Below are 24,951 nucleotides of genomic sequence, written 5' to 3'. Positions count from 1 at the left end.
ACCCTTTCCAGGGGTTTTGTTCTTTTAAACAGATTTTTATTAATTAACTTTGGAGGCTAACCCTTCCCAGGGGATTTTTTTAAAATGATGGCAGAAAGATTATCTAATGAGACTTCTTGTTTAAAGCCCAAGATGAAGGTTGGCACTTATTGAGGGTAAACAAGTATGGATCCTAGACTCTGCTAAGGAAGATTAATGAAGACAAGGGTGACAGAGACTGTCCATGTCTCTCATTCCAAAAGGTGTACTCAATGTAAAATTGAGACAAACTTAGCTTGTTTAAAGTCTGGTTTAAATTGGAAGAAACTCACCAGGGTATGTTAAAAGGTGACTAAAGACCTGTCCCTATGTTTATAAGAAACCTGATGGGTCCTTGTATACAAGCTCAAGAGGAAGCTGGAAATGCTTTTAAGAAGCCTGTGGGTCCTTGTACAAAGCCCAAGAGAAGGCTAATCGAGGGTCCTTGTTATAGCACAAAAAAAAGCTATGTTGTTTTGAACTTATTTTGGCTCTAAGCAAATGGGTAAGAGGTTTCACCGGGAATAATTCCTCTTGGGTGGATGTGTCCTATTTTTTTTGGATTCTAAGGTTTTTGCCAAGATGTTTCACCGGGAATAATTCATCTTGGGGGTTTGAACTACAGATCTCTAATTAGGAAAGAGCCTTCACCGGGAAGACATTCTCAATCCTAGGCCATATTCCTATAATATATATATAGTTTAACTGTCCTAAGGTTTACACTCAGACGTAGTTCTAAACAAATATATGCACAGTTTATATTTGACAGTAATTTAAACAAAGACTGTAAATTGAAAGCTTGTAAAGCCTAACCTGGATGGAGTGGAGGCCTTTGAAGAAGTATGTACAAAGCCTCACCAGCAGTTGATGGATAACAGTTGAATATATATGATAAATAGTTAATGGTTTTTTTTGAAAACAGAAGAAGTGAAGATGGACATAGGTCACATAGGTATCTGAAGAGTTTCACAGGGAATAATGCCCTTCAAATACCAGAAGAATATTTTGAAAACAGAAAGAAGATTTTGTAAATACAGTTTTGAAAAACAAACTATGAAAAGAAAAAGGTGATGGGACTTACACTCTATTAGAGGCCCACTTAAAAAATGATTTACTGTTTATGAAAACAGTTGGAAGAAGATTGGAATGATATAAGGTTTTGTTGTTTGAAAACCTTAATCATCTGTTTAATCGGAGATTGAAAACAGTTTTGAAAATTGACAAAGGTCAACTTAATTAAGGTAAAGATAAATATCTATACCTAATTAAGACCTAAATAATTAGGGTCTTACCACTAAAATATTTATGAGATATTAGGTTTTGAAATTCTAATAATAAAAAAAACATATATATGAATATATCACTTAAAATAACACTATTTTTAACCAAATAAAAATATATAAAATAAATAATATTTTTGTGATTTTTTTGATTACTCATAAAATATATATATTAATTAACAAGTGTATGAAAAATGAAGTGAAAATGATTTAATTTGATATGTGAATGAATTAGTTAAAATTGTGAAGAGAAATTAAGGAAAATAGTGGTAAAAAAAATGTTTTGGTCTCACCATTGGTTGAACCCACGCCCTTGCAATCAATTACTCAAAACAACACCACTGGGCCAACGCGCGCTTGGTGTCAAAGGAATGACTCCAATGCAATACATATGTTATTCAAGTGCATAGAACAAAAAAGAAAATAAAATCAAAAGGTCTGGGGCGAGGGGGATTCGAACCCCAGACCTTGGGCACGCGCAACACACAAACACTCTTTACCACTGGGCTATCACGTTTTAGTCGTTTATGAAACAACTACCATTTGCAAAGATGTAAAGACCAAACTTTCTCTAAATTCACTCACGATTCCAAATATGTAACTAATATGAATTTATATTAACTACATCTACTGAATTATCTAAAATACGTGAAGAACCCTAAAATTTGAAATTTTAATTAAATGGCTATACTGAAGCATAAATGACTGATGATAGAGGGTTCTTAATCCTCTTATGATGCTGAATGAAATGGTGTTGAGTTTTAACCAAAAAGATACACAAATTAAAGAGGTGGAGTTGAGAAACTTACCTCTGAAAATGGAGATCGTGAGGATGTTAGAGAGCACCTGGGCTTGTATGAATGATCCTAAAAGCTTCCTTGGGACTCAGTGATGCTAATTGGATGCTTGTTGTGACCTCAAACCTTCTGAATTGCTCTACCCGACTCCTTCAATTGGAGCTTCAAGTGAACATGGAGGATGACGAATCTGCAGTTACAGATGAGTTGCGACCATCTGAATAGCTTCACTACACCCTAAGAAATGTGCCTGGATGCTTGGCCTTGCTTGGAACCTTCTGAATTGCTCTGTGGTCCTCCAACTGCAAATGCTCCAAAGTGAAAGCAACAATGGCGTTCCTCCACTTACAGAAGTGATCCAGGTGCTTGGATCACTTCAAATGAACCCCCTTGAGATGTTAGAATGCTTACTTTCCAAAGAGAAGCTCTGGTTTGAAGAAAACGATTCTTCTTGCCAAAGAACTTTGAAAAACCATAAGCATTAGAAGAGAAAGAGAAAGCAAGGATTATGGTTGCTTTGGTGTGTTTTCTGAATGAGAAAGAGCCCTCTATTTATAGGCAATTGATTCAGAGCAATTGTGTATAGTGAGCTTGCTTAGTGAAGTGAGTTTGGTTTCTTAGCCATGAAGAAATTTCAAGGAATATCCAAGAGTGATTATTGCATTTTCGAGCCAGCTCCCCATCCATTGATCCTATCTGATCTTAGGGAACATTTCTGATGCAGAGTGAGCTCTAATTGGTTGGTGAGAAGATTCCTTGGGTGATTCATCAATTTGCCATAAATTCCCAAATGTAATCATTACATGATCACATGTTCTTGTTTTGGGAATCTTCCTAATTCTTATGTCATGGTGAAAATGAATGCATGGCATGTTTTCAGATGTGTTATGGGTCGTGTAGCATCCATAAGTGAGGTCATGTGCACAAAATTGCAAAGTTCAAAAATGGTGCATGACCTATAATTTTACTTCATGAGGCCAAATTTGAACAAGCATAACTCCTAGCTCAAAATGAATTTGGGGAAGGTTGAGCACAATTTGGAAAGCCCTAAACATCTACTTCAAATCATTAGTTTGGAGTTTCTTCAGAATCATTTGGGAAATTTGTGAAAAATGAGCCCAAAGTTGGATGAAAACTAGGTTAAAAACACTTAGAAAAATTTCTAAGTTTTTATAACCTAAAGCTTGAAAATTCCAAATCTCTTAAATGATTGATTTCTTGAAAAAAGTTGCATTGTAAGATGTTGTTTTATTTTGCAAGATCTACAACTTTCATGTTGGAAGTTTTTTGAGTTGTGTAGGTGAAATTTTGAGTTCCTACAATGCCCTTAAAAACCCTAATTCCCGACTTTTTGCTCCTTGATGATTCTTCTTGAATTTCTTTGGTAAAATGACTTTAATATCCATATATTGATGATATTGATCTTTGAAAGTCATGGTTTGACCAAAAATCTTAAAAGTCAAAGGTGATCCCATACAGTTGACTTTTTCCAGATAAAGTGAGATTTTGGACTTTTGTGTGGAATCAAGATCTTCTCCTCAAATGAGTGATGTAAATGGGTTATATTGAGGTAGTAGAGGTTCTTGAATCATGTCTTGAGTTTTGGATCCATGCCCTGATTAAAAGTCAACTATCCAGATGAATTAGGTCAAAAATCCTAATTGTCGACCAGATGAAATTGGTGACTGTGGATCTTGAATTGAGGTGTGATGTCCAGTGGATCTTATTGTATGGATCATTTGAAGATGATTGAAGTCTTTAATAGATGTCCTGGAGCTTTTTAGGGTTTCCCAAAGGTGATCCCTGATTTCAGTCCTTGATAGGCTCAAAAACCCTAGTCTGGTGACCTGAGTAAACCTGTACTCAGATGATTGGGTGTCTAATCAATCATAGGTGAATATAAAAATGAAGCTTTTGAGTCCTATGATTGTGTTAGAGACCAATCCTTCTATTGATTGATCCTTTGCCTGAGTTTTCTTGTCTTTGAACATCCTCGATTAAATGCCAGATGAAGAAGTGACTGCTCTGGGCACTTGCTTTGACCTGATGAAAAGCCTGAAGATATGTCATCTCAGGGGGGTCAAAAATTAGGGTATGACACACACTATATGTTAGATTTGACCGACAGGTGACTCGTGACTAACGGAGACAAACCTAAACTTAAAAACTTGGCAAAGTCTGGGTGTTCTAATTCTAACCCACTAGGGTGACTCGTGACCGCCAGGATTCAGATGTTGTTCTATGCGAAACAAGTAGTTGCAGACTCTTTGGTAAATATAAAAATATAGCGGAAATATTGATCAAAGAACAAAACATAAGTAAAAGCTTCAAAACACGCAATTAAAAAGTAAAGGTTTTGCATTGAAATGAGAATGGCGATTCACGTACATCAAGACACTTAGCAACTCTTTTTTCATGAAGTCGGAAATTGGGCAGAGTATCAGCAAGTAGTTTGGATGTATCAGCGAACACCCCTTTTTTACATCAAAATGATTTATTTATAATGCTTTACAAAGGTAACTGCTTGAAATCATCTACGGCTGGAATTAAAACTTAGAATAACTGCCTCATGGGATCTTTGTGTGTATTTGGCGCTTCCAACGCACGATCTGGAGGAATAACTGCCCCTGATGTTTAAATTTGAAACTTCCCGCTCTTATTCTTGGGTTAACCGCTTCTGGCTTCGACAACTTATATCTTATCAACAGACGTAATATGACAATTTTTCTAAGTATGGGAATCCTTTGTGATCGACATTCATATCTTGTTTTGACTTACACTTCCTTCGACACACATCTGCTTTGACTTCTTAATGTGTTTTCTGCCACATGGGCTTTCATTTGTAGGAGTCTTCTCTCAATCAAAAGAGTCTTAGCTAGAGACACGTGTCCTTTTACACCTTTGGAGCTTTTTAGGGTAACAGAATACCCCCCAGAGATGGCATTTTTGAATTTTTAGCTTGTCGGCTCATGAGACAATGGCATCTATGAAACTCCTATTTCGATCCAGACGTTCCCACTACCTCATAAGGTGGGTTCACTGTTCCATATTTTCCGTGACGTCATGCAATCATGACCTGTATCACGCTTTCAGTTTCGAGACGTGGGATCATTTAATGCATCATGATGGCCCCTTTTTCCCTGGCAGTGGCAGACCCCACGCTGCTGCAGCTATATAGCTACATGTGTCCTAAACCTTGACACGATGTGGCTTTTGGAAAACATAAATTTTCCCACTTCTTTCCCCTATGTATTGGCTATAAGTAGCCTAGCTTTAAAACTTCTTTTCTTCTTTCGTTTTCTTTTATGTTTCATATTCTCTTTCTGCAATTTTCTTCAGACTCAAACAAACTTCTTCACTCATCAATGGCATACGCTCAACCACAAACTGCTCCAGCAAAAACCTACGAACTCCTCCATATCAACGGCAAACCCTACATTCCAGAACCACCCTTCGCGGATGAGAAGCCAAAAATCTGGCAATCTCAGGTATTAATCCCTTTCCTACTTGAGGGGAAAACCTTATCTTTCTTAGGTTCTTTACCTGTTGATGCACCCTCCGAAATCTATACTACTAATGACGGGGCCTTTTCCTAACTTGTAAAGAAACTACACCGTTGATTTCCTCTATAGCTCCTATCTCCCTACGCTATTTTGACAGGAATTTCTGAACAGTTCCACCTCTGGATTGTCTCAAATTTAGTGCTTGGATGGCACGCTTGGAACCCACCAAAGGAGCTCAGTGGAAGGAGTTAGGTATTTATACCTTGATGTTCTTGTCACGTATATGAATTCCCTACTCTCACAGTATGCTAACTGCAACTTTGTATTTTTGGGAGGGCTCGACAAACACTTTTCACACTGGCTGTGGTATGATTACTCCAACCCTCTTGGATGTTGCTGCTATCACATGGATGAAGCCTACTAGCACTGTGTTTAACCACGTGGATGTCGAAGTGGTACCGGTGAGGTTCGATGCCGGTGAGACCAAGAATCCAACATATACTAATTTTATCACCCATCTTCATAAGGATACTGCCGACATCACTGATGAGGAGCATGTTGCTTTCTTGACATACTGGCTGTCACGCTGTGTTTTCTGTTCCAGGTCGATGCAAGTGGCCAAACAATACGCTCATCTTGCAAGTCACCCGCATAACGATGGAAATGTATCTTTGGGGTATTGACCAATCTCTATACGTAGATGATGGAGATTTCTACCCAAATCAAGAACTATAATCCCAACAGCACCAAGAAAAAGAACGTCCTTGTACATGGACCTTTTTGGCTGCTGCAATTGTGGCTAAATGCCACTTTCTCTGAAGTACTGAAACCCTTCAAGAACAGGAGAAAAGCCTGCTCCCCTATCCAAGTCTACAATGTGTGGGAGCGTCTTCTTCCATTGACTCCTGTCGACAAGGGTCCCCCAAATCTTGACCTTTTCAAGTTAATTTTTGACCTCATGCTGAAGAGAGTCGATTTTCAACCGTCCATGGCTCCTTTTGCTGGTGGTAAAAATGGCCCGACGTGACTTACCAATATTTTCCCACCTGTGATGGAAGAGCATAAAAAACAATCTTTGGCTTACTGGAGGCGTATTTTGGTTCCTCGCTTCCTCTCTTACTCAATAACAAGCATGAGCCCTAGCCTGCCTGCCTATCAACCCAACCTGGTGGCTCGATAGTTTGGACTCTGCCAATTGGTCCCAAAATCTATGTTCAACTCCCATGAGCTTTTGGTCGACGTGCTTGCCGACGAGCCTTAGGACCATATTCGAGAGAATTACGACAATACCTGGCATAATAAACCTGCTCTAAATTTTACCTTTCTCTGCATAATAAGCCCGCATTCCTTTGTACCAAGGAATTTGAAACTTGGTGGCGCGCCTATTTTGTCACTTTTATTGGTGATCCTGACAGAAAAATCGTCGAACTGACCAATGCTATTAACCATTTGCAGGGCAAATCTGTTAGAACAAGATTTGTTCTGATCAATTATCTTAGTTTTGATGATAACAATAATATGAATTTTGCTTAAGATAATATGGTACTCTAATCCAATGCAATTTCCTTTTCAGGAAATATATAAAGAGTATGCATAATTCAGCGCTCAGAAGCTTTGTCTCAAAGGGTTCAGCATGCAACATCAGAACATGGTCTGGCAAGACATCAGAAGATGGTCGAAGCAGAATCAGAACATGGGTCTATGGAAGCATCAGAAGAACATGAGATCAGAAGCACTGAAGTTCTGATGGTATCACGCTCAGAAGCACTTCAAGGTCAGAAGATCAGAAGATGCTTTGCACCAAGCTGTTTGACTCTGATGATATTCAAACGTTGTATTCACAAACATCAGATCAGAAGGAAGTACATGTGGCAGGCTACGCTGACTGACAAAAGGAACGTTAGAAGCTATTAAAGGCAACGTCAGTAGACACAGCGTGAACAAGGCTCGAGGTAGTTGACAAAAGCGTATAACATTAAATGCGATGCTGTACGGAACACGCAAAGCATTAAATGCACTCAACGGTCATCTTCTCCAACGCCTATATATATGAAGTTCTGATGAGAAGCAAGGTTAACGATTCTGAACAAAACAACTCATATTAACTTGCTGAAACTCTGTTCTATTCAAAGCTCAGAATCTTCATCTTCATCAAAGCTCACTACATTGCTGTTGTAATATATTAGTGAGAATAAGCTTAAACGTTAAGAGAAATATCACAGTTTGTGATTATAGCTTTTAAGAAACAATTGTAATACTCTTAGAATTGATTACATTAAGTTGTAAGGAACTAGAGTGATCGTGTGGATCAGAATACTCTAGGAAGTCTTAGAGGTTATCTAAGCAGGTTGTAACTAGAGTGATCGTGTGGATCAGAATACTCTAGAAAGTCTTAGAGGGTATCTAAGCAGTTGTTCCTGGAGTGATCAGTGTGTGATCAGAAGACTCTAGAAGACTTAGTTGCTGACTAAGTGGAGAACCATTGTAATCCGTGCGATTAGTGGATTAAATCCTCAGTTGAGGTAAATCATATCTGCGGGGGTGGACTGGAGTAGTTTAGTTAACAACGAACCAGGATAAAAATAACTGTGCAATTTATTTTTATCGGTCAAGTTTTTAAAGCTACACTTATTCAAACCCCCCCTTTCTAAGTGTTTTTCTATCCTTCAATTGGCATCAGAGCGCCGGTTCTAAGGTGCAAGCACTTAACCGTGTTTAGAAAAGATTCAGGAAGAGAAAAACGCTTCAGTAAAAGATGGCTGATGAAACTGCAAAGTCTACATCTACATCTGGCTCTGCTGAGCAACACAACGGTAACAATGGTTATACTAGACCGCCGGTATTTGATGGTGAAAACTTTGAATACTGGAAAGGTAAACTGGAAAGTTACTTTCTTGGTCTAGATGGTGATCTATGGGATCTTCTGATGGATGGTTACAAACATCCGGTAAATGCCAGTGGCGTAAAGCTGACAAGGCAAGAAATGAGCGATGATCAGAAGAAGCTTTTCAGGAATCATCATAAATGCAGAACTGTTTTGCTGAATGCTATCTCTCATGCTGAGTATGAGAAGATATCTAACAGGGAAACGGCCTATGACATATATGAGTCCTTGAAAATGACTCATGAAGGAAATGCTCAAGTCAAGGAGACTAAAGCTCTTGCTCTAATCCAGAAATATGAAGCCTTCAAGATGGAGGATGATGAAGACATTGAAAAGATGTTTTCAAGATTTCAAACTCTTACTGCTGGATTGAGAGTTCTTGACAAGGGATACACCAAGGCTGATCACGTAAAGAAGATCATCAGAAGCTTACCCAGAAGATGGGGTCCTATGGTGACTGCATTTAAGATTGCGAAGAATCTAAATGAAGTCTCTTTGGAAGAGCTGATCAGTGCCCTGAGGAGTCATGAAATTGAACTGGATGCAAACGAGCCTCAAAAGAAAGGTAAGTCTATTGCATTAAAATCCAATATCAAGAAATGCACTAACGCTTTTCAGGCTAGAGAAGAAGATCCTGAAGAATCAGAATCCGAAGAAGAAGATGAACTGTCCTTGATCTCTAGAAGGCTAAATCAACTCTGGAAGAACAAGCAAAGGAAGTTCAGAGGCGTCAGAAGTTCAAAGAAATTTGAACGTGGAGAATCTTCTGATGACAGAAGATTTGACAAGAAGAAGGTCATGTGCTATGAATGCAATGAGCCTGGACACTTCAAGAATGAATGTCCAAAACTTCTGAAAGAAAATCCCAAGAAGAAGTTTCATAAGAAGAAAGGTCTTATGGCAACCTGGGATGAGTCAGAAGATGATTCAGACTCTGAAGATGAGCAGGCCAACTGTGCGCTGATGGCGACAGAAGATGACGGATCAGAATCTACATCAGAATCAGATTTTGAAGAGGTATTTTCTGAACTTACTAGAGATGAGTTAGTTTCCAGTCTAACAGAACTTCTGGAATTCAAGTCTCAGATTAGTCTCAAATACAAAAAGCTGAAAAAGCTATTTGAATTTGAAACAAAGAAGCTTGAGTTGGAGAATTCTGAATTAAAAGAAAAACTGTTAAAATTATCCAATAATGTTGGATCTCCTTCTGATTCAGAAAAATCCACTCCTAGTCTAAACCATATTCTGAAAGAATATGATTTAAGTTTCAGGAAGTTCTTATCTAGAAGTATTGGCAGAAGTCAGCTAGCTTCTATGATATATGCTGTGTCTGGAAACAAAAGAGTCGGCATGGGTTTTGAGGGTGAAACCCCATACAAACTTGAACCTGTTGATAAGATGAAAATCACATACAAGCCATTGTATGATCAGTTCAAGTATGGCCACTCACATGATATTAGGCACACTTCACATGCTCAAAGTTTTCACATTACACACACTAAGAAGCATGTGACACAACCTAGGAAATATCATGAAACTCACATTAAGAATTATCATGCTGTTCCTCCTATTGCTTACAATGTTAAACCCAAGTTCAATCAGAACTTGAGAAAATCTAACAAGAAAGGACCCAAGAAAATGTGGGTACCTAAGGATAAGATTATTCCTATTGCAGATATCCTTGGCTGCAAAAAGGACAAAGCACAACATGTCGTGGTACCTGGACTCTGGATGCTCACGACACATGACAGGAAGAAGGTCTATGTTCCAAGACCTGGTGCTTAAGTCTGGAGGAGAAGTCAAGTTTGGAGGAGATCAGAAGGGCAAGATAATTGGCTCTGGAACTATAAAGTCTGGTAACTCTCCCTCCATTTCAAATGTACTTCTTGTAGAAGGATTAACACATAACCTCTTATCTATCAGTCAATTGAGTGACAATGGTTATGATATAATCTTTAATCAAAAGTCTTGCAAGGCTGTAAATCAGAAGGATGGCTCAATCCTATTTACCGGCAAGAGGAAGAACAACATTTATAAGACAGATCTGCAAGATCTTATGAGTCAGAAGGTGACTTGTCTTATGTCTGTTTCTGAAGAGCAGTGGGTCTGGCACAGAAGATTAGGTCATGCTAGTTTGAGAAAGATTTCTCAGATTAACAAACTGGATCTTGTCAGAGGACTCCCTAATCTGAAATTCAAATCAGATGCACTTTGTGAAGCATGTCAGAAGGGCAAGTTCTCCAAACCTGCATTCAAGTCCAAGAATGTTGTTTCTACCTCAAGGCCATTAGAACTCTTGCACATTGATCTGTTTGGCCCAGTCAAAACAGCATCTGTCAGAGGGAAGAAATATGGATTAGTCATCGTAGATGATTATAGCCGCTGGACATGGGTAAAATTCTTGAAACACAAGGATGAGTCCCATTCAGTGTTCTTTGATTTCTGCATTCAGATTCAATCTGAAAAAGAGTGTAAAATCATAAAGGTTAGAAGTGATCATGGTGGTGAATTTGAGAACAGAATCTTTGAAGAATTCTTCAAAGAAAATGGTATTGCCCATGATTTCTCTTGTCCTAGAACTCCACAGCAAAATGGAGTTGTAGAACGAAAGAATAGGACTCTGCAAGAAATGGCCAGAACCATGATCAATGAAACCAATATGGCTAAGCATTTCTGGGCAGAAGCAATAAACACTGCATGCTATATTCAGAATAGAATCTCTATCAGACCTATTCTAAATAAGACTCCTTATGAATTGTGGAAGAATATAAAGCCCAACATTTCATATTTCCATCCTTTTGGATGTGTATGCTTTATTCTGAACACTAAAGATCATCTTGGTAAGTTTGATTCCAAAGCACAAAAAAGTTTCCTTCTTGGATATTCTGAACGCTCAAAAGGCTACAGAGTATACAATACTGAAACATTGATTGTAGAAGAATCAATCAATATCAGGTTTGATGATAAGCTTGGTTCTGAAAAACCAAAGCAGTTTGATAATTTTGCAGATTGTGATATTGATGTATCAGAAGTTGTTGAGCCAAGAAGCAACGCATCAGAAGCAGAGCTTCTCAGAAGCAAAGAATCTGAAGATCAAGTATCAGCTTCTCTGGAGAATCTAAGCATTTCTGAAGAACCATCTGTCAGAAGATCATCCAGACTCATCTCTGGTCATTCAGAAGATGTCATTCTTGGAAAGAAGGATGATCCAATCAGAACAAGAGCATTCCTTAAGAACAATGCAGACTGTCAATTAGGTCTTGTATCTTTGATCGAGCCAACTTCTGTTGATCATGCTCTAGAAGATCCAGACTGGATAATTGCTATGCAAGAAGAACTGAATCAGTTTACAAGGAATGATGTTTGGGATCTTGTTCCTAGACCAGATGGATTCAATATAATCGGTACAAAATGGGTCTTCAGAAAGCTCTGTGAGAAAGGTGAAGTGGTAAGGAACAAAGCCAGACTGGTGGCTCAGGGTTACAGTCAGCAAGAAGGGATTGACTATACAGAAACCTTTGCACCAGTGGCCAGGTTAGAATCTATTCGTCTATTAATTTCATTTGCCACTCAACATAACATCACTCTCTATCAGATGGATGTTAAGAGTGCCTTCTTAAATGGTTATATAGATGAAGAAGTTTATGTCCATCAACCTCCTGGTTTTGAAGACTCTATGTCTCCTAATCATGTTTTTAAACTAAAGAAATCGTTGTATGGATTGAAACAAGCTCCCAGAGCTTGGTATGAACGCTTAAGTTCTTTCCTTCTGGATAATGGTTTCACTAGAGGAAAAGTGGACACTACTCTCTTTTGTAAAACCTTTAAAAGGGATATTTTAATTTGTCAAATATATGTAGATGATATTATTTTTGGAACATCTAATGCTACACTTGGAAAGGAGTTTGCTGAGTCTATGCAGGCTGAGTTTGAAATGAGCATGATGGGAGAACTCAAGTATTTCCTTGGAATACAAATAAATCAAACATCAGAAGGAACGTATGTTCACCAAACCAAGTATGTGAAGGAACTTCTGAAGAAGTTTAATCTTCTAGACTGCAAAGAAGCCAAAACTCCTATGCATCCAACATGCATCCTAGGTAAGGATGAGGTAAGTAAGAAGGTAGATCAGAAGTTATACAGAGGTATGATTGGATCTCTTCTATATTTGACTGCTTCTAGACCTGACATTCTGTTCAGTGTTTGTTTGTGTGCTAGATTCCAATCAGATCCTAGAGAATCTTATTTAACTGCTATTAAGAGAATTCTAAGGTATCTGAAAGGTACTACTAATGTTGGCTTAGTTTACAGAAAATCTAAAGAATACAACTTAGTAGGATTCTGCGATGCTGACTATGTTGGAGACAGAATTGAAAGAAAGAGTACTTCAGGAAGTTGCCAATTTCTTGGAAGTCATTTGATCTCCTGGTATAGCAAGAAGCAAGCAACTATTGCTCTATCAACAACAGAAGCAGAATATGTCGCTGCTGCTGGTTGCAGTACACAGATGCTCTGGATGAAGAGTCAGCTAGAAGATTATCAGATATATGAGAGTAACATTCCTATATTCTGTGATAATACTTCTGCTATATGTTTATCTAAGAATCCTATTCTTCATTCAAAAGTTAAACATATTGAGATTAAACATCATTTCATAAGGGACTATGTTCAGAAGGGTGTTCTATCTTTAAACTTTGTGGATACAGACCATCAATGGGCTGATATCTTTACAAAACCCCTGGCTGAAGATAGGTTTAAGTTCATTCTGAAGAACATCAGTATGGATTTATGCCCAGAATGAGAAGATGAGAAGTTCTTATGTATGAGTATCTTCATGTACTTCTGTACCTGATGTTGAACTTCAATGAAATCATCTTCTTCCTCCGTGTGTTTCTTTTTGTTTGTCTCTGAATCTTTTCTGTTTTTTGATGATATGACAAAAAGGGGGAGAAATATGTGATAAATGATTTGATTTAATCAGTTGCTTTCACTAACAAGAACTGCAAGTTCTATATGGTTTAAGTGTTTTGCAGGTATAAAGATGTGAAGAGAATCTTCAAAGCACACAAGAAGCAAAACAATAAGAAGCGTTATTCTGTAAAAAGAATAAGCTTATGGAAACTGAAGCAAGCTGAGTGCTGTCAAGCTTCAGAAATCAGAAGCAAGAAAGAAGAATGATCAGAATTTCTGATAATAGAATTTGATCCAAAATTTGTCTATTTGCTCTGACAAAATTCTATTTGCTCTGATACATTATTTTAGCCTATATGGCTCTGATACATATCATGTTTTCTAATATACATTTTATGTTCTGACTCGTTCATGCTGACTTTTGTCGTTTAGTTTTTGTTCTGTAACATTTCAGGATGTAGAGATGCTCTGATGATGCTCTGGTACATTCAACAATGTTCTGATACAAATCTAGCATGAAGTGATGTTGGTAGAAATTCAAAGCTCTGAAGCTATCCGAGGGAAGCAGAAATCAGAAGCTGTGAATGTTCTAAAGATCCAGAAAACTCAAGTTCTGAAGCTGTCCTAAATGGAAGCAGAAATCAGAAGCTGTGAATGTTCTGAAGATCAAAGAAATTCAAGTTCTGAAGCTGTCCTAAATGGAAGCAGGAATCAGAAGCTATGAGTGTTCTAGGGATCTAAAGAAATTCAAGTTCTGAAGCTGTCCAATGGAAGCAGAAGTCAGAAGCTATGAATTCTCTGAAGACAGAAGCTTATGTGATCGTCTCTACCGAAATAATCAGGGAAGTCTTTTATTAAAGTTCTTCGAGTATTTATTTCAGGGGGAGATTATTTATCTCAGGGGGAGATTGTTAATCTCAGGGGGAGACATATTCACATGCTTATGCTATAGCTGTGTAATTTGTCTTTTGCCGTCTGCTCTTTCTGATCGCAAATTCATATCATTTATATATGTTTTTGTCATCATCAAAAAGGGGGAGATTGTTAGAACAAGATTTGTTCTGATCAATTATCTTAGTTTTGATGATAACAATAATATGAATTTTGCTTAAGATAATATGGTACTCTAATCCAATGCAATTTCCTTTTCAGGAAATATATAAAGAGTATGCATAATTCAGCGCTCAGAAGCTTTGTCTCAAAGGGTTCAGCATGCAACATCAGAACATGGTCTGGCAAGACATCAGAAGATGGTCGAAGCAGAATCAGAACATGGGTCTATGGAAGCATCAGAAGAACATGAGATCAGAAGCACTGAAGTTCTGATGGTATCACGCTCAGAAGCACTTCAAGGTCAGAAGATCAGAAGATGCTTTGCACCAAGCTGTTTGACTCTGATGATATTCAAACGTTGTATTCACAAACATCAGATCAGAAGGAAGTACATGTGGCAGGCTACGCTGACTGACAAAAGGAACGTTAGAAGCTATTAAAGGCAACGTCAGTAGACACAGCGTGAACAAGGCTCGAGGTAGTTGACAAAAGCGTATAACATTAAATGCGATGTTGTACGGAACACGCAAAGCATTAAATGCACTCAACGGTCATCTTCTCCAACGCCTATATATAAGAAGTTCTGATGAGAAGCAAGGTTAACGATTCTGAACAAAACAACTCATATTAACTTGCTGAAACTCTGTTCTATTCAAAGCTCAGAATCTTCATCTTCATCAAAGCTCACTACATTGCTGTTGTAATATATTAGTGAGAATAAGCTTAAACGTTAAGAGAAATATCACAGTTTGTGATTATAGCTTTTAAGAAGCAATTGTAATACTCTTAGAATTGATTACATTAAGTTGTAAGGAACTAGAGTGATCGTGTGGATCAGAATACTCTAGGAAGTCTTAGAGGTTATCTAAGCAGGTTGTAACTAGAGTGATCGTGTGGATCAGAATACTCTAGAAAGTCTTGGAGGGTATCTAAGCAGTTGTTCCTGGAGTGATCAGTGTGTGATCAGAAGACTCTGGAAGACTTAGTTGCTGACTAAGTGGAGAACCATTGTAATCCGTGCGATTAGTGGATTAAATCCTCAGTTGAGGTAAATCATCTCTGCGGGGGTGGACTGGAGTAGTTTAGTTAACAACGAACCAGGATAAAAATAACTGTGCAATTTATTTTTATCGGTCAAGTTTTTAAAGCTACACTTATTCAAACCCCCCCTTTCTAAGTGTTTTTCTATCCTTCAAAATCAACTCAGTGTAAGGCTACCAACATTAAACAGAATCAAGCTTTCCAAAAGTACTTCGAGGTGGTATATTTACCCAATGATCTTCGTCAGACCATCTCTCAAGCGGCTGAAACGTTAAAGTAGAAGGTAACCAGTAAGAATCCTCAATTGAAAATACCTGGTTACGCGAAAGATAAGTATCTTTACGCACTTCATTTTGGAAAAAATAAATTCCCTCCTTTTCCTTCTAGCCCTTTGGCTTTGGCATTTCGAACACCTGTTCCCGACTGGTATTATTGCCCTTTGTCGGACATCCAGAATGCCTATAAGAAAAAAGCCGCTAGATTGGAATCAACGAAGTATCGATTGGATAACTATCCGGGTGTTTTACATGTTGCTCCTCAATATGTGAAAACACTTGTCTCCATCCCTAATGGTAACAACCTCTGGAAAGCTTGCTTTATCGTATTCCAATTTTAATTGCTTTACTAATTTAGCCATTTCTTTTAGCTATTGCTCTTACAGTCACCAAGGAAGTTCCTGCCAGCAATCCCGACAAAATTGGTTCTTCCAAACCAAAGGTTCGACTTAACATTTTGGCGGATTTTCTGTTTTGATTTGGCGTTGCTCAGTCTGACCAATATATTTTGCAGGCCAAATCCAAAAGTCCCAATTCTGATGAGGAGCCCATTTCACGCTCCCTTAACAAGGTTAGTTTTCCCGTAAACTTTCTCTTGACCTTTTCATTTCTTTAGACCTTGGGATTTTTGCATCCAATTTCTTAAATTCTAATATCTCATGCCAGAGTCGGAAACACTCAGTGGTTTCAACTGCTCCCTCCGACAAATCCAAATCATCCAAGGACAAACAAAATTCTGAAAGGGGTTAAGGTACTCCCTTCTACCTAGCCTTCTTTTTCGATTCGACCTAAGAGTTTAGCTTCACCTAACTTCCATTTCTTTTTCAGCCATCTCAAGATGCTAAATCCCTTCAATGATCCTCTAGCTCCAAATAGCATAAGAGAAAGAAAAAGTCTCTTCCTGGAGGTGGGGAGGCCAAAAAACAAAAACAAATCAAGACCCTGGAGCTTCGAAGTGATTCCCCGGTTGTCGAATCTGCTGGGGAGTCAGATGATAACCATGTGCCTCTGGTCACCAAAAGAAGAGGTATGACTCTTGTTGAAAACACCTTGATTTGGCACATTCCGATATTGACATTCTTTGCTGTGAATACAGTTTCTTTTACTCCCTCTCAGCTGATTCTTGTTGAGAAACGGGATCCTCCATAAGGTACTGCTGACGCTTCGACAGGAGAAGCCAAACAGTGAAGCTTCGACCTTGCGTTACAGGTATTTGCTAACGTCGAATATTTTTATGGCTAAATAGGCAATGAATTATTTCTCTGAATTTTACCTTTCTCTGCAGGTTGGACTTTCTAGCCAACAGCCAAGTTTGGCCAGTACAGCTGAATACTCTCCTGTTTCTGACGAAGTTCCTCCTTACAATGATCCTAACTTAGCCGCTGGTGAGTTAATTGATTTAAATATCATGGCTACTCGCAATTATTCTGATTCGATCACTAGCCCCGCCACACATTATAGTCTTTATTCGACTAGTTCTAATTCTAGTCTTTCAGATTCCTCAAAGGCCTTGGGAATTGATGAAGACGGAAATCATCCCTCTGTCGAAGGCACCCCTTCCATACCAGTCAAAGGTGATTCTCCTTTGGTTGGATCCAAACTTCCTTCGACATCAGCGGATCACTCACTTGCTGAAAAGCCTAAAAATGTATTACCAACTGCTGCTCAAAAAGTTTCTCCACCCACACTCATGACGGGAGAAAATACTGTGCCTGGCACCTCAGGAGAGAAAACCCTCAACTCAACCATGTATCCTGCTGACAAGATGTCGATTGATCCGTTGGACATTGATGTCGATGCTGCACTAGCGAGGCTAAACAGCTTTGTGAGTTACTATACTTCCCCTTCTAACACTGACCAGTCCCGAGAGCATAATGACAAGGTAGGGCCATAAGCGACCAAAATCAAAGCCTTGACAGACAAAATCAGGACACATGCCTTTAGTTCCGACTTGCTTGAGTTGTTGTGTGAAGATTCGAATCTTGGCCCATAGCTCTTAGATGCATGTGTTCAACTGAAAGGCTTTGAGATCTTTGAGTTTTGCAGGTTCATGGTGTAGGCTTTTGCAAAACTTCTCCCTCTTCTTCTTGAGAATATCCAAAGTGTGAAGGATAATGAAAACTTGATCGAGGCTAAGCAGGCACTTATGAAGAACAATGTGGACACCGTGATTAAGGCGAAGCAGGTGATAGAGGGGTTGAAGGCTCAACTTGGTCAAAGACGTCAAGAGCCATTTCCTAAAAGAGAAAGGTCTATAGCGATACGCAGTCGGCTTGAAGATCTGTCGAAAGAAATGTCTGACTTAAACGCAGAGTTGGAGCTTATCACCAAATAAGAGGAGGATCTTGCTAATGATATTGCTCCTACTCAAGCGGAAATGTTGAGAATGACCATGGATGTCGTTGTCTTCAGCAACGCTACGGCTCTAGTTGAAACAGAGATAAAAACGTTCAAAGATAAAGCCGGTACATTGTAAAATCAAACTGTGGACCTCCAGTTCGACTTGAAGTCTTTCCAACAATAGTTTGGCTCTTTCTGATTTTATGTGGCCATTTGCATATGGCTTTTTTTTTGTTTGGTGTAACATTTGTAAATGTTCAAAAATTGGTTCTTTGAACCATTTTAAATGCAGTATTTGTTTTACTTTATTCTGGTTTCATTACCTTTTCTCCAGCTCTGCCTCGACCCTTAATTATGTTGTCGAAATGGTGACTTCTTGAAGGGCTGGTTTGTACCCTTTTGAGTACTTACCATGTACTCTGATAATTCGTTGATCTGGGGCCAGCTCTTCCAGTTCATAAGCGTTATTGGTAAAGACTTTTATTACCTTAAACAGTCCTTCCCAATTGGGTGACCATTTTCCCAAAATTCTATCATTTTTGTCCATAGGCAATATCACTTTCCAAACTAAGTCATCTACAACAAACACCTTATTTTTTACCTTTTTATTATCAGCTTTAGCCACCCCATCCTTTTGTCTCCTTAGTGAGTCGAGAGCCAATACTCTCTCTTCGTCCAGACTGACAAGCTCATCTGTCATCATGCTCCAATAATCCTCGGATGGTATTTCATGTTGTCTTTGTATTCTTATTAACTAGACGTGTATCTCTACTGGTAACACAGCGTCATGTCCATATGTCCATATGTGAGTCGAAATGGCGTGGTCCCAGTTGCTTCTTTGGGAGATGTTCTACATGCCCATAAAGCTTGGTCTAGTGATTGGTGCCAATTTTTTGGCTTCCTCCCTACATGTTTTTTTATTAGGCTAATTATCACCTTGTTGGCAGCTTCGACTTGGCCATTTGCTTGGGCGTAATAGGGTGTAGATGTCAGCAATTTGATGCCAACTTCTTGTGCAAACTCCCGCATTATTTGTCCTGTGAACACTGTTCCTTGGTCGGTTGTGATTGTCTCTAGAAGCCCAAACCGACATATGATATGATTTTGTAAAAAATCTATCACAGCCTCTTGATCGACATTTCTTAGGGCTACGGCCTCAACCCACTTCGTAAAATAATCAATACCGACTAAAATGTACCTTTGTTGTTTTGACGAAGCTGGTTTTATTTCTCCAATTACATCTAAAGCCCATCCCCTAAATGGCCAAGGTTTCACAATGGCATGTAGTTCGCTTGTAGGAACGTGTTGGATTCCCCCATGCATCTGGCACACTTGGAAACCTTTAGCGAACTCGATGCAATCCTTTCATATCGAATGCCAATAGACACCTGAACGCATCAAAGTCCACTTCATTATGTGTCCATCTTGGTGCGTACCACAGGCTCCACTATGTACGTTCGAGATGGCTAAATATGCTTCACTTTCCCCAAGGCATTTTAGCAATATCCCTTCTGCCATCTTTTTGAACAACTCATTTTCTATCAAAACAAAATTTAGAGCCCTATATTTAATCTTTCTATCTGTCGAACCAGTAGGGTTGCGTAAGTATTCAACCAATGGCTGACGCCAGTCATTTTCTTTTCCATTTTCGACTATTAAAATTTCGAAATTCTCGGCATCAACTACATTCAATTTTATAATCGACAGATTTGAAGAAGATAGCACAATTGCTCGAACCTTATCTCTTATCTGAATAGGCTCTCCATCCTCATTTTTCTTGTATCCTGAAGCCTCTTGCGCTAAGTCATTAGCCTCTTGGTTCTCTCGTCGAGGTATGTGCCGAATGTTTGTCGATTCGAATTGTTTGAGCAACCTATTAACAATCACAAAGTACATGATTAAATTCTTTTTAACGCACTTGTACTCTTTTGAAACCTGCTTAACTACTAATTCAGAATCTCCCATAATTTCGACATTTCTTGCCCCCAATTCTAGCAGCAGTTCAAGTCCGGTTATCAGAGATTCGTACTCCGTTTCGTTGTTGGTACATACACCGTCGATTAAATACTTGAACTCTACTGGAATTCCATTTGGAGAAATTATGACCTCTCCTATGCCTCTGCCATTCTTATGACTGGAGCCATCAAAATTTAATTTCCATGGCACCAAATCGACATAATTTTGAGGCATGGAGACCATGGAATGGTCGACAAGGAAGTATGCTACCACTTGCCCTTTCATTGCTTTTAAAGGAGCATATGTTAGAGAGTACTCTGTTAATGCCAATGCCCATTTACCAATTCGACTATGCAAAATTGGTTTAGACAGCATATGTTTAATAATATCAAAGTGCGAGGAAACATACACATCAACTGGCTTTATATATTTCTTTAACTTGATACAAGAGAAATACAAACACAGACATAGTTTTTCTATGTCACTATACCTAGTTTCAAGACCATTTAACATTCGACTAAGATAATATACAGGTCTTTCGACACCGTCGTCATTTTCTTGAACTAGCATTCTATCTATAGTCGAGTCTGAGGCTGTGATATACAACCTCATGGGCCTACTCCTAACATGAGGTGCCAGTATAGGAGGCTTCATCAAATATTCTTTGATCTTTTCGAAAGCCTCTTGATGCTCTTTCTGCCATATGAACTCTTCATTCTTTAGTCGAAGTAGTGGTGAGAATGCCTTTGTCTTTCCACTTAGGTTGGATATGAATCTTCTTAAGAAGTTTACTTTCCCTAACAAGGACTAAAGTTCCTTCTTGGTCAATGGAGGCTTGACGTCCATAATGGCTTTGGTCTTGATTTGGTTAACTTCTATACCCTTTTTATGCACGACAAAACCTAGGAAATCTCCTTCCTGTACACAAAAAGCATACTTTAATGGATTCATTTTTAATCCATATTGCCTCATCCTCTCAAAAGATTTTCTAAGATATTCCAGATGTGTCGACTTACAAGTCGATTTTATCACAATATCATCGATGTAGACCTGCATAAAGTCCTCAATAAAATCATGGAACATAGAATTCATTACCCTCTGGTATGTCACTCCAGCATTCTTTAGGCCGAATGGCATGACCACCCATTCGTAGGTTCCTAATGCCCCTGGGCAACAAAATGACTTCTTCGGCACATCTTCTACAATAAAAATTTGGTTATAACAAGCATAACCATCAAGCATACTTAAGTATTCAAAACCAGCAGCAAATTCGATTAACATTTCTGCCACATGCATGGTATATTCATCTTTCGGAGTGGCAGCATTTAAATCTCTAAAATCAATGCACACTCTCAAATTTCCATTTTTCTTCATGACTGGTACGATATTAGCCAATCATTCGACATACCTTGCAGTTCTTATGAACTTGCTCTTGAGGAGCCTTTCGACCTCCTCCTTTATCTTCGACATTACTGCTGGGGAAAAACGTCGAGGTGTTTCCTTTACTAGTTTCTTTCTAGTTTGTATTGGTAGCTTTAGTTTGACCAATTCCCTGCTCAAACTAGGCATTTCATTATAATCCCATGCAAAGCAATCTTTAAATTCTTTTAGGCTTAAATGCACCTTTGGTCCCTGTAAGTTAGCGAGTTTTTTATTTTCGTCCCTGTATGTTTTTTTTCTTGGTATGAGTCCCTATATCATGCTTTTTGCTTGCGGTTTAGTCCCTAAAGACAAAATCCGCAGGAAAATTTGCAGGTTTTCCTGCGAATTTTTCTACGGATTTTGAATTTAGGGACTAAAACAAACGCGAAAGTGAAATATAAGGACTCAGTCCCAGAAAAAAATTTACAGGGACGAAAATCAAATACTCGCTAACTTACAGGGACCAAAGGTGCTTTTAAGCCATTCTTTTAATAGCAAAATTACCTCTGATTTGAGCTTTTGGTCGATGTTGGTGCTGATGTATGTGGGCCGTTTGTCCCCTTCTTCGCCAAGGTTGACTTCTTCAAAAGGATCTTGTGGCTGCTTTTTCTCAAGCGCCATGGGATCTTTATCAAAACCTAAAGGTTCCTCGTCATATATGCAATCGAGGTGTTGTCGATTGACGTTTTCTGCCATTTCTTCTCTTTCTGGTGACTCCGTTTTAATAGTCAAATTTTATTTTGAGATTCAAAGTTTGTTGGCCTCTTCAGCCATATTTTCTTCAGCTTCTAAAGCCGAATTTATTCTGTTTTCAGAAACGTATACCGAAATATTTCTTAGAGCTTCTAGCTCAGACATCTTCATTGTTGATGTTTCCCCAGCCTAATGGCGTAGGGTCCATTACATATGGATCCTCTAAAGGCTCCAAGTCCCAAACGAAACCATAAGTCTCATGCAACTTCAAAGAGACAAATGCTTCATTCAAGTTCGTGTGAACATCTTCGGCTGGTTGACAGGGAGCTATATTGGTTAGTTTCATGTCGAACTGCTTTTGGCCGACACTATTAACATCAGCCATGAAATAACTCTGGTCGGCTTCGATGTTCTCGACGATACCATATTCCCTCCAGATAATCAAACGTTGATGCATGGAGGAAGGAACAGCCCCAACGCCATGTAGCCACTCTCTCCCAACCAACAGATTGTAGTTGGGCTTCCCCTTAATGACCATAAAAATGGTGGGTCGAGTCACCGAACTGACAGTGATGTTTACCTGAATTACACCCATAGTGTTTTTGGTGTTTCCTTCGTAGTCGGAGAGGACCACGTTGTGAGACCTGATATCAGTGTCGAACATACTGATCTTCTTCAGAGTATGATGTGGAATTATGTTTACAATTGCACCACAGTCGACCAACACTCTGTTAGCGGCTACTCCTTCGACATTATCTCTTATTAGCAAAGGTTTCAAATGGCCACTCATTGCCATGTCTGGCCGTTCGAAGAACGCATCTTGGTTCTCTACAGAGCCATTGTTCATTACAAAGTAACAAGTTGGCTTGTGCAAAGCCATCTCCGCAACATCAGCTTCATCAATATCTTCCCCCTTCTTGTCTTTTGCAGCTTCGACAACCTCGGGCATCCCCATCGACATTTGGGGCTTGATCCAGGTACCTTTTGGTGCAACGGCCGAAGGTATGTAGCTCTTTAGCTTGGCTTGGGATGTTCTTGGGTCTCGCTTATTCCATTGAGCTCTTCCTTTATCCAGTTGTAGCCTCTGGAAGTTTTCAGCGGCAACCCTATCAGTCAAAGCACTATATCTAGGGTACAATCCTACTTGAGTATCTTCGCTTTTGCACCGAAATAGAAAATCCAGCAAGTCTTCATCATTTCTGGGGTAAACATCAGCCAGTCGAACCTGAGGATTTTCGCTAGTACTTTCTTCCAGCATATCCTCCGGGAGCTCAGTCAATTCCACCATGTTAATTTCGACTGACTCAACAAACAAATCCTCTTCCTGCCTATAAGGGTTAGAATCAATTTTCATCTTTCTGGCAGCAAACTTCAATCGACCCTCCTGCAGCGATTCTTGGACCAAATCCCTGAAAAGAAAAAATTGAGAGGTTGAATGCCCAAGATAATTAAGGGTTATTTGCAAAAACCTCTTTTTTTGTCGCTGTTCTAATGGTGGTAACTTAGCATTTGGAGGTACTAGAATTTGACCATCATTAACTAATACGTCAAAAATCTCCTCACACTTACTAACATCAAAAGTATAAGTTTTTTCAGGAAATTTTAAGTTATTGTCGACAGAGACATTTTTTCCTTTCGACAGAAATAAAGATTTACACTCATACGCAGGCCCTAGTTTCATCTCAGCCAAGTCGATCTCTGTCTCAGTTGGAGAGATATAGTCGGCCCCATATATGGGGTCTGTGTTGTACTAATCAATATAGGCTACTTTTTCTTTCTTAGCCTTAGCTTTAGTATGCCTGACTTTTTCCAATCGCAAACGCTCAAGGTGCCGAACCCTATCAGCCAACTGTGACATACTCTTAACGAAGGTTGGGTCTATATTTTTCCTGATGGAATAATCTAAACCCCCCGCAGCCATTTGAACCAGTTCATGCTCGAGTACCTGGGTAAAACATTTTTCCTTTAACGACCTAAACCTGTTCAGGTAGTCATCAATGGTCTTAGCAAACCTTATCTTAATGTTCGACAATTCGACCAAAATAATTTTTGAATGTCCCTCATAAAATTGCTCATGGAAAAGCTTTTCTAATTTAGGCCATGAGTCAATAGAATTTGGGGGCAGCGTGGTAAACCATGTGAAAGCCGCCTTAGGGAGGGATGAGGGGAAATGTTTCACTTTTAAACTTTCATTGTTTACCATGTCACCTGATTCAGTCAGATATCTGGCTATGTGCTCGAAGGTCGACTCTCCCGTTTCCCCTCCAAACTTGGTATACTTGGGTATTATCCAACTTATGGGGTTTTCCGTTTGCACAATATACTCAGCTAATAGAGACGAGTACGTTGGCCTTTGTAACAGTGCATTCATTCCATTTATGGACATAATTCTTTCAATAATCATTGTCAGATTATTCTCTAACGCTGTTTCTTCCTATTGATATTATTCGACGATTTGATCAGTGTCTTGTTGTCGACCCACCAACACTACTGGTTGACGTCTTTCCCTTGATCCACCTTGGTTTGGTTGAAACCTGGGTATTTGGTCCTGTTGCACCGTTTCATCGTCTATTTGATCTACTCCTGGCGGTACAGGTATGACATTTTGCCTATTCGTCTGAGGAGTTCGTCGACCAGGTGTTTGGGTGCCCCCATGAAATTACATAGTCGAGTGAGTTGATCAACCACCTGTCTATTCGACTCAGCTGACTCCTGCATTATGGGATTAAAAACAGTTTCCAATCTGGTTAGTCAACATGTTAACCAACTCGTGATTGC

The 24,951-nt window shown here is 39.0% G+C and overlaps 2 protein-coding genes across 2 annotated transcripts; both read right to left on the bottom strand.

Annotated features, from left to right (window-relative positions):
- Nucleotides 1-18,870: 18,870 nt before the first annotated feature.
- LOC131597235 (uncharacterized) lies at nt 18,871-22,176 on the bottom strand. The gene is made up of 5 exons (XM_058869942.1): nt 21,939-22,176; nt 21,154-21,434; nt 20,549-20,754; nt 19,558-20,407; nt 18,871-19,464 (listed from the first exon to the last, which is right to left on the bottom strand). Exons 1-5 carry the CDS (start codon nt 22,174-22,176, stop codon nt 18,871-18,873), a joined length of 2,169 nt encoding a protein of 722 aa, XP_058725925.1.
- Nucleotides 22,177-23,923: 1,747 nt separating this feature from the next.
- Nucleotides 23,924-24,577, bottom strand: LOC131597234 (uncharacterized). The gene has a single exon (XM_058869941.1). It carries the CDS (start codon nt 24,575-24,577, stop codon nt 23,924-23,926), a length of 654 nt encoding a protein of 217 aa, XP_058725924.1.
- Between the last annotated feature and the right edge of the window lie 374 nt (nt 24,578-24,951).

The sequence above is a fragment of the Vicia villosa genome, linkage group LG4, assembly GCF_029867415.1.
Source record: "Vicia villosa cultivar HV-30 ecotype Madison, WI linkage group LG4, Vvil1.0, whole genome shotgun sequence".
NCBI lineage: Eukaryota > Viridiplantae > Streptophyta > Magnoliopsida > Fabales > Fabaceae > Vicia > Vicia villosa.
This window is presented reverse-complemented; position numbering and strand designations above follow the sequence as displayed.

What these genes read in the sequence shown, in the direction of transcription:
- LOC131597235 (XM_058869942.1), bottom strand. Translation starts at nt 22,176, where the DNA reads ATGGCAGAAAACGTCAATCGACAACACCTCGATTGCATATATGACGAG. An exon ending in TTAAATGGTCTTGAAACTAG is followed by an intron (nt 20,408 to 20,548) that starts GTATAGTGACAT and finishes AATTTTGCATAG; the next exon opens with TCGAATTGGTAAATGGGCAT. An exon ending in CATATTTAGCCATCTCGAAC is followed by an intron (nt 19,465 to 19,557) that starts GTACATAGTGGA and finishes TCGATATGAAAG; the next exon opens with GATTGCATCGAGTTCGCTAA.
- LOC131597234 (XM_058869941.1), bottom strand. Translation starts at nt 24,577, where the DNA reads ATGATTATTGAAAGAATTATGTCCATAAATGGAATGAATGCACTGTTA.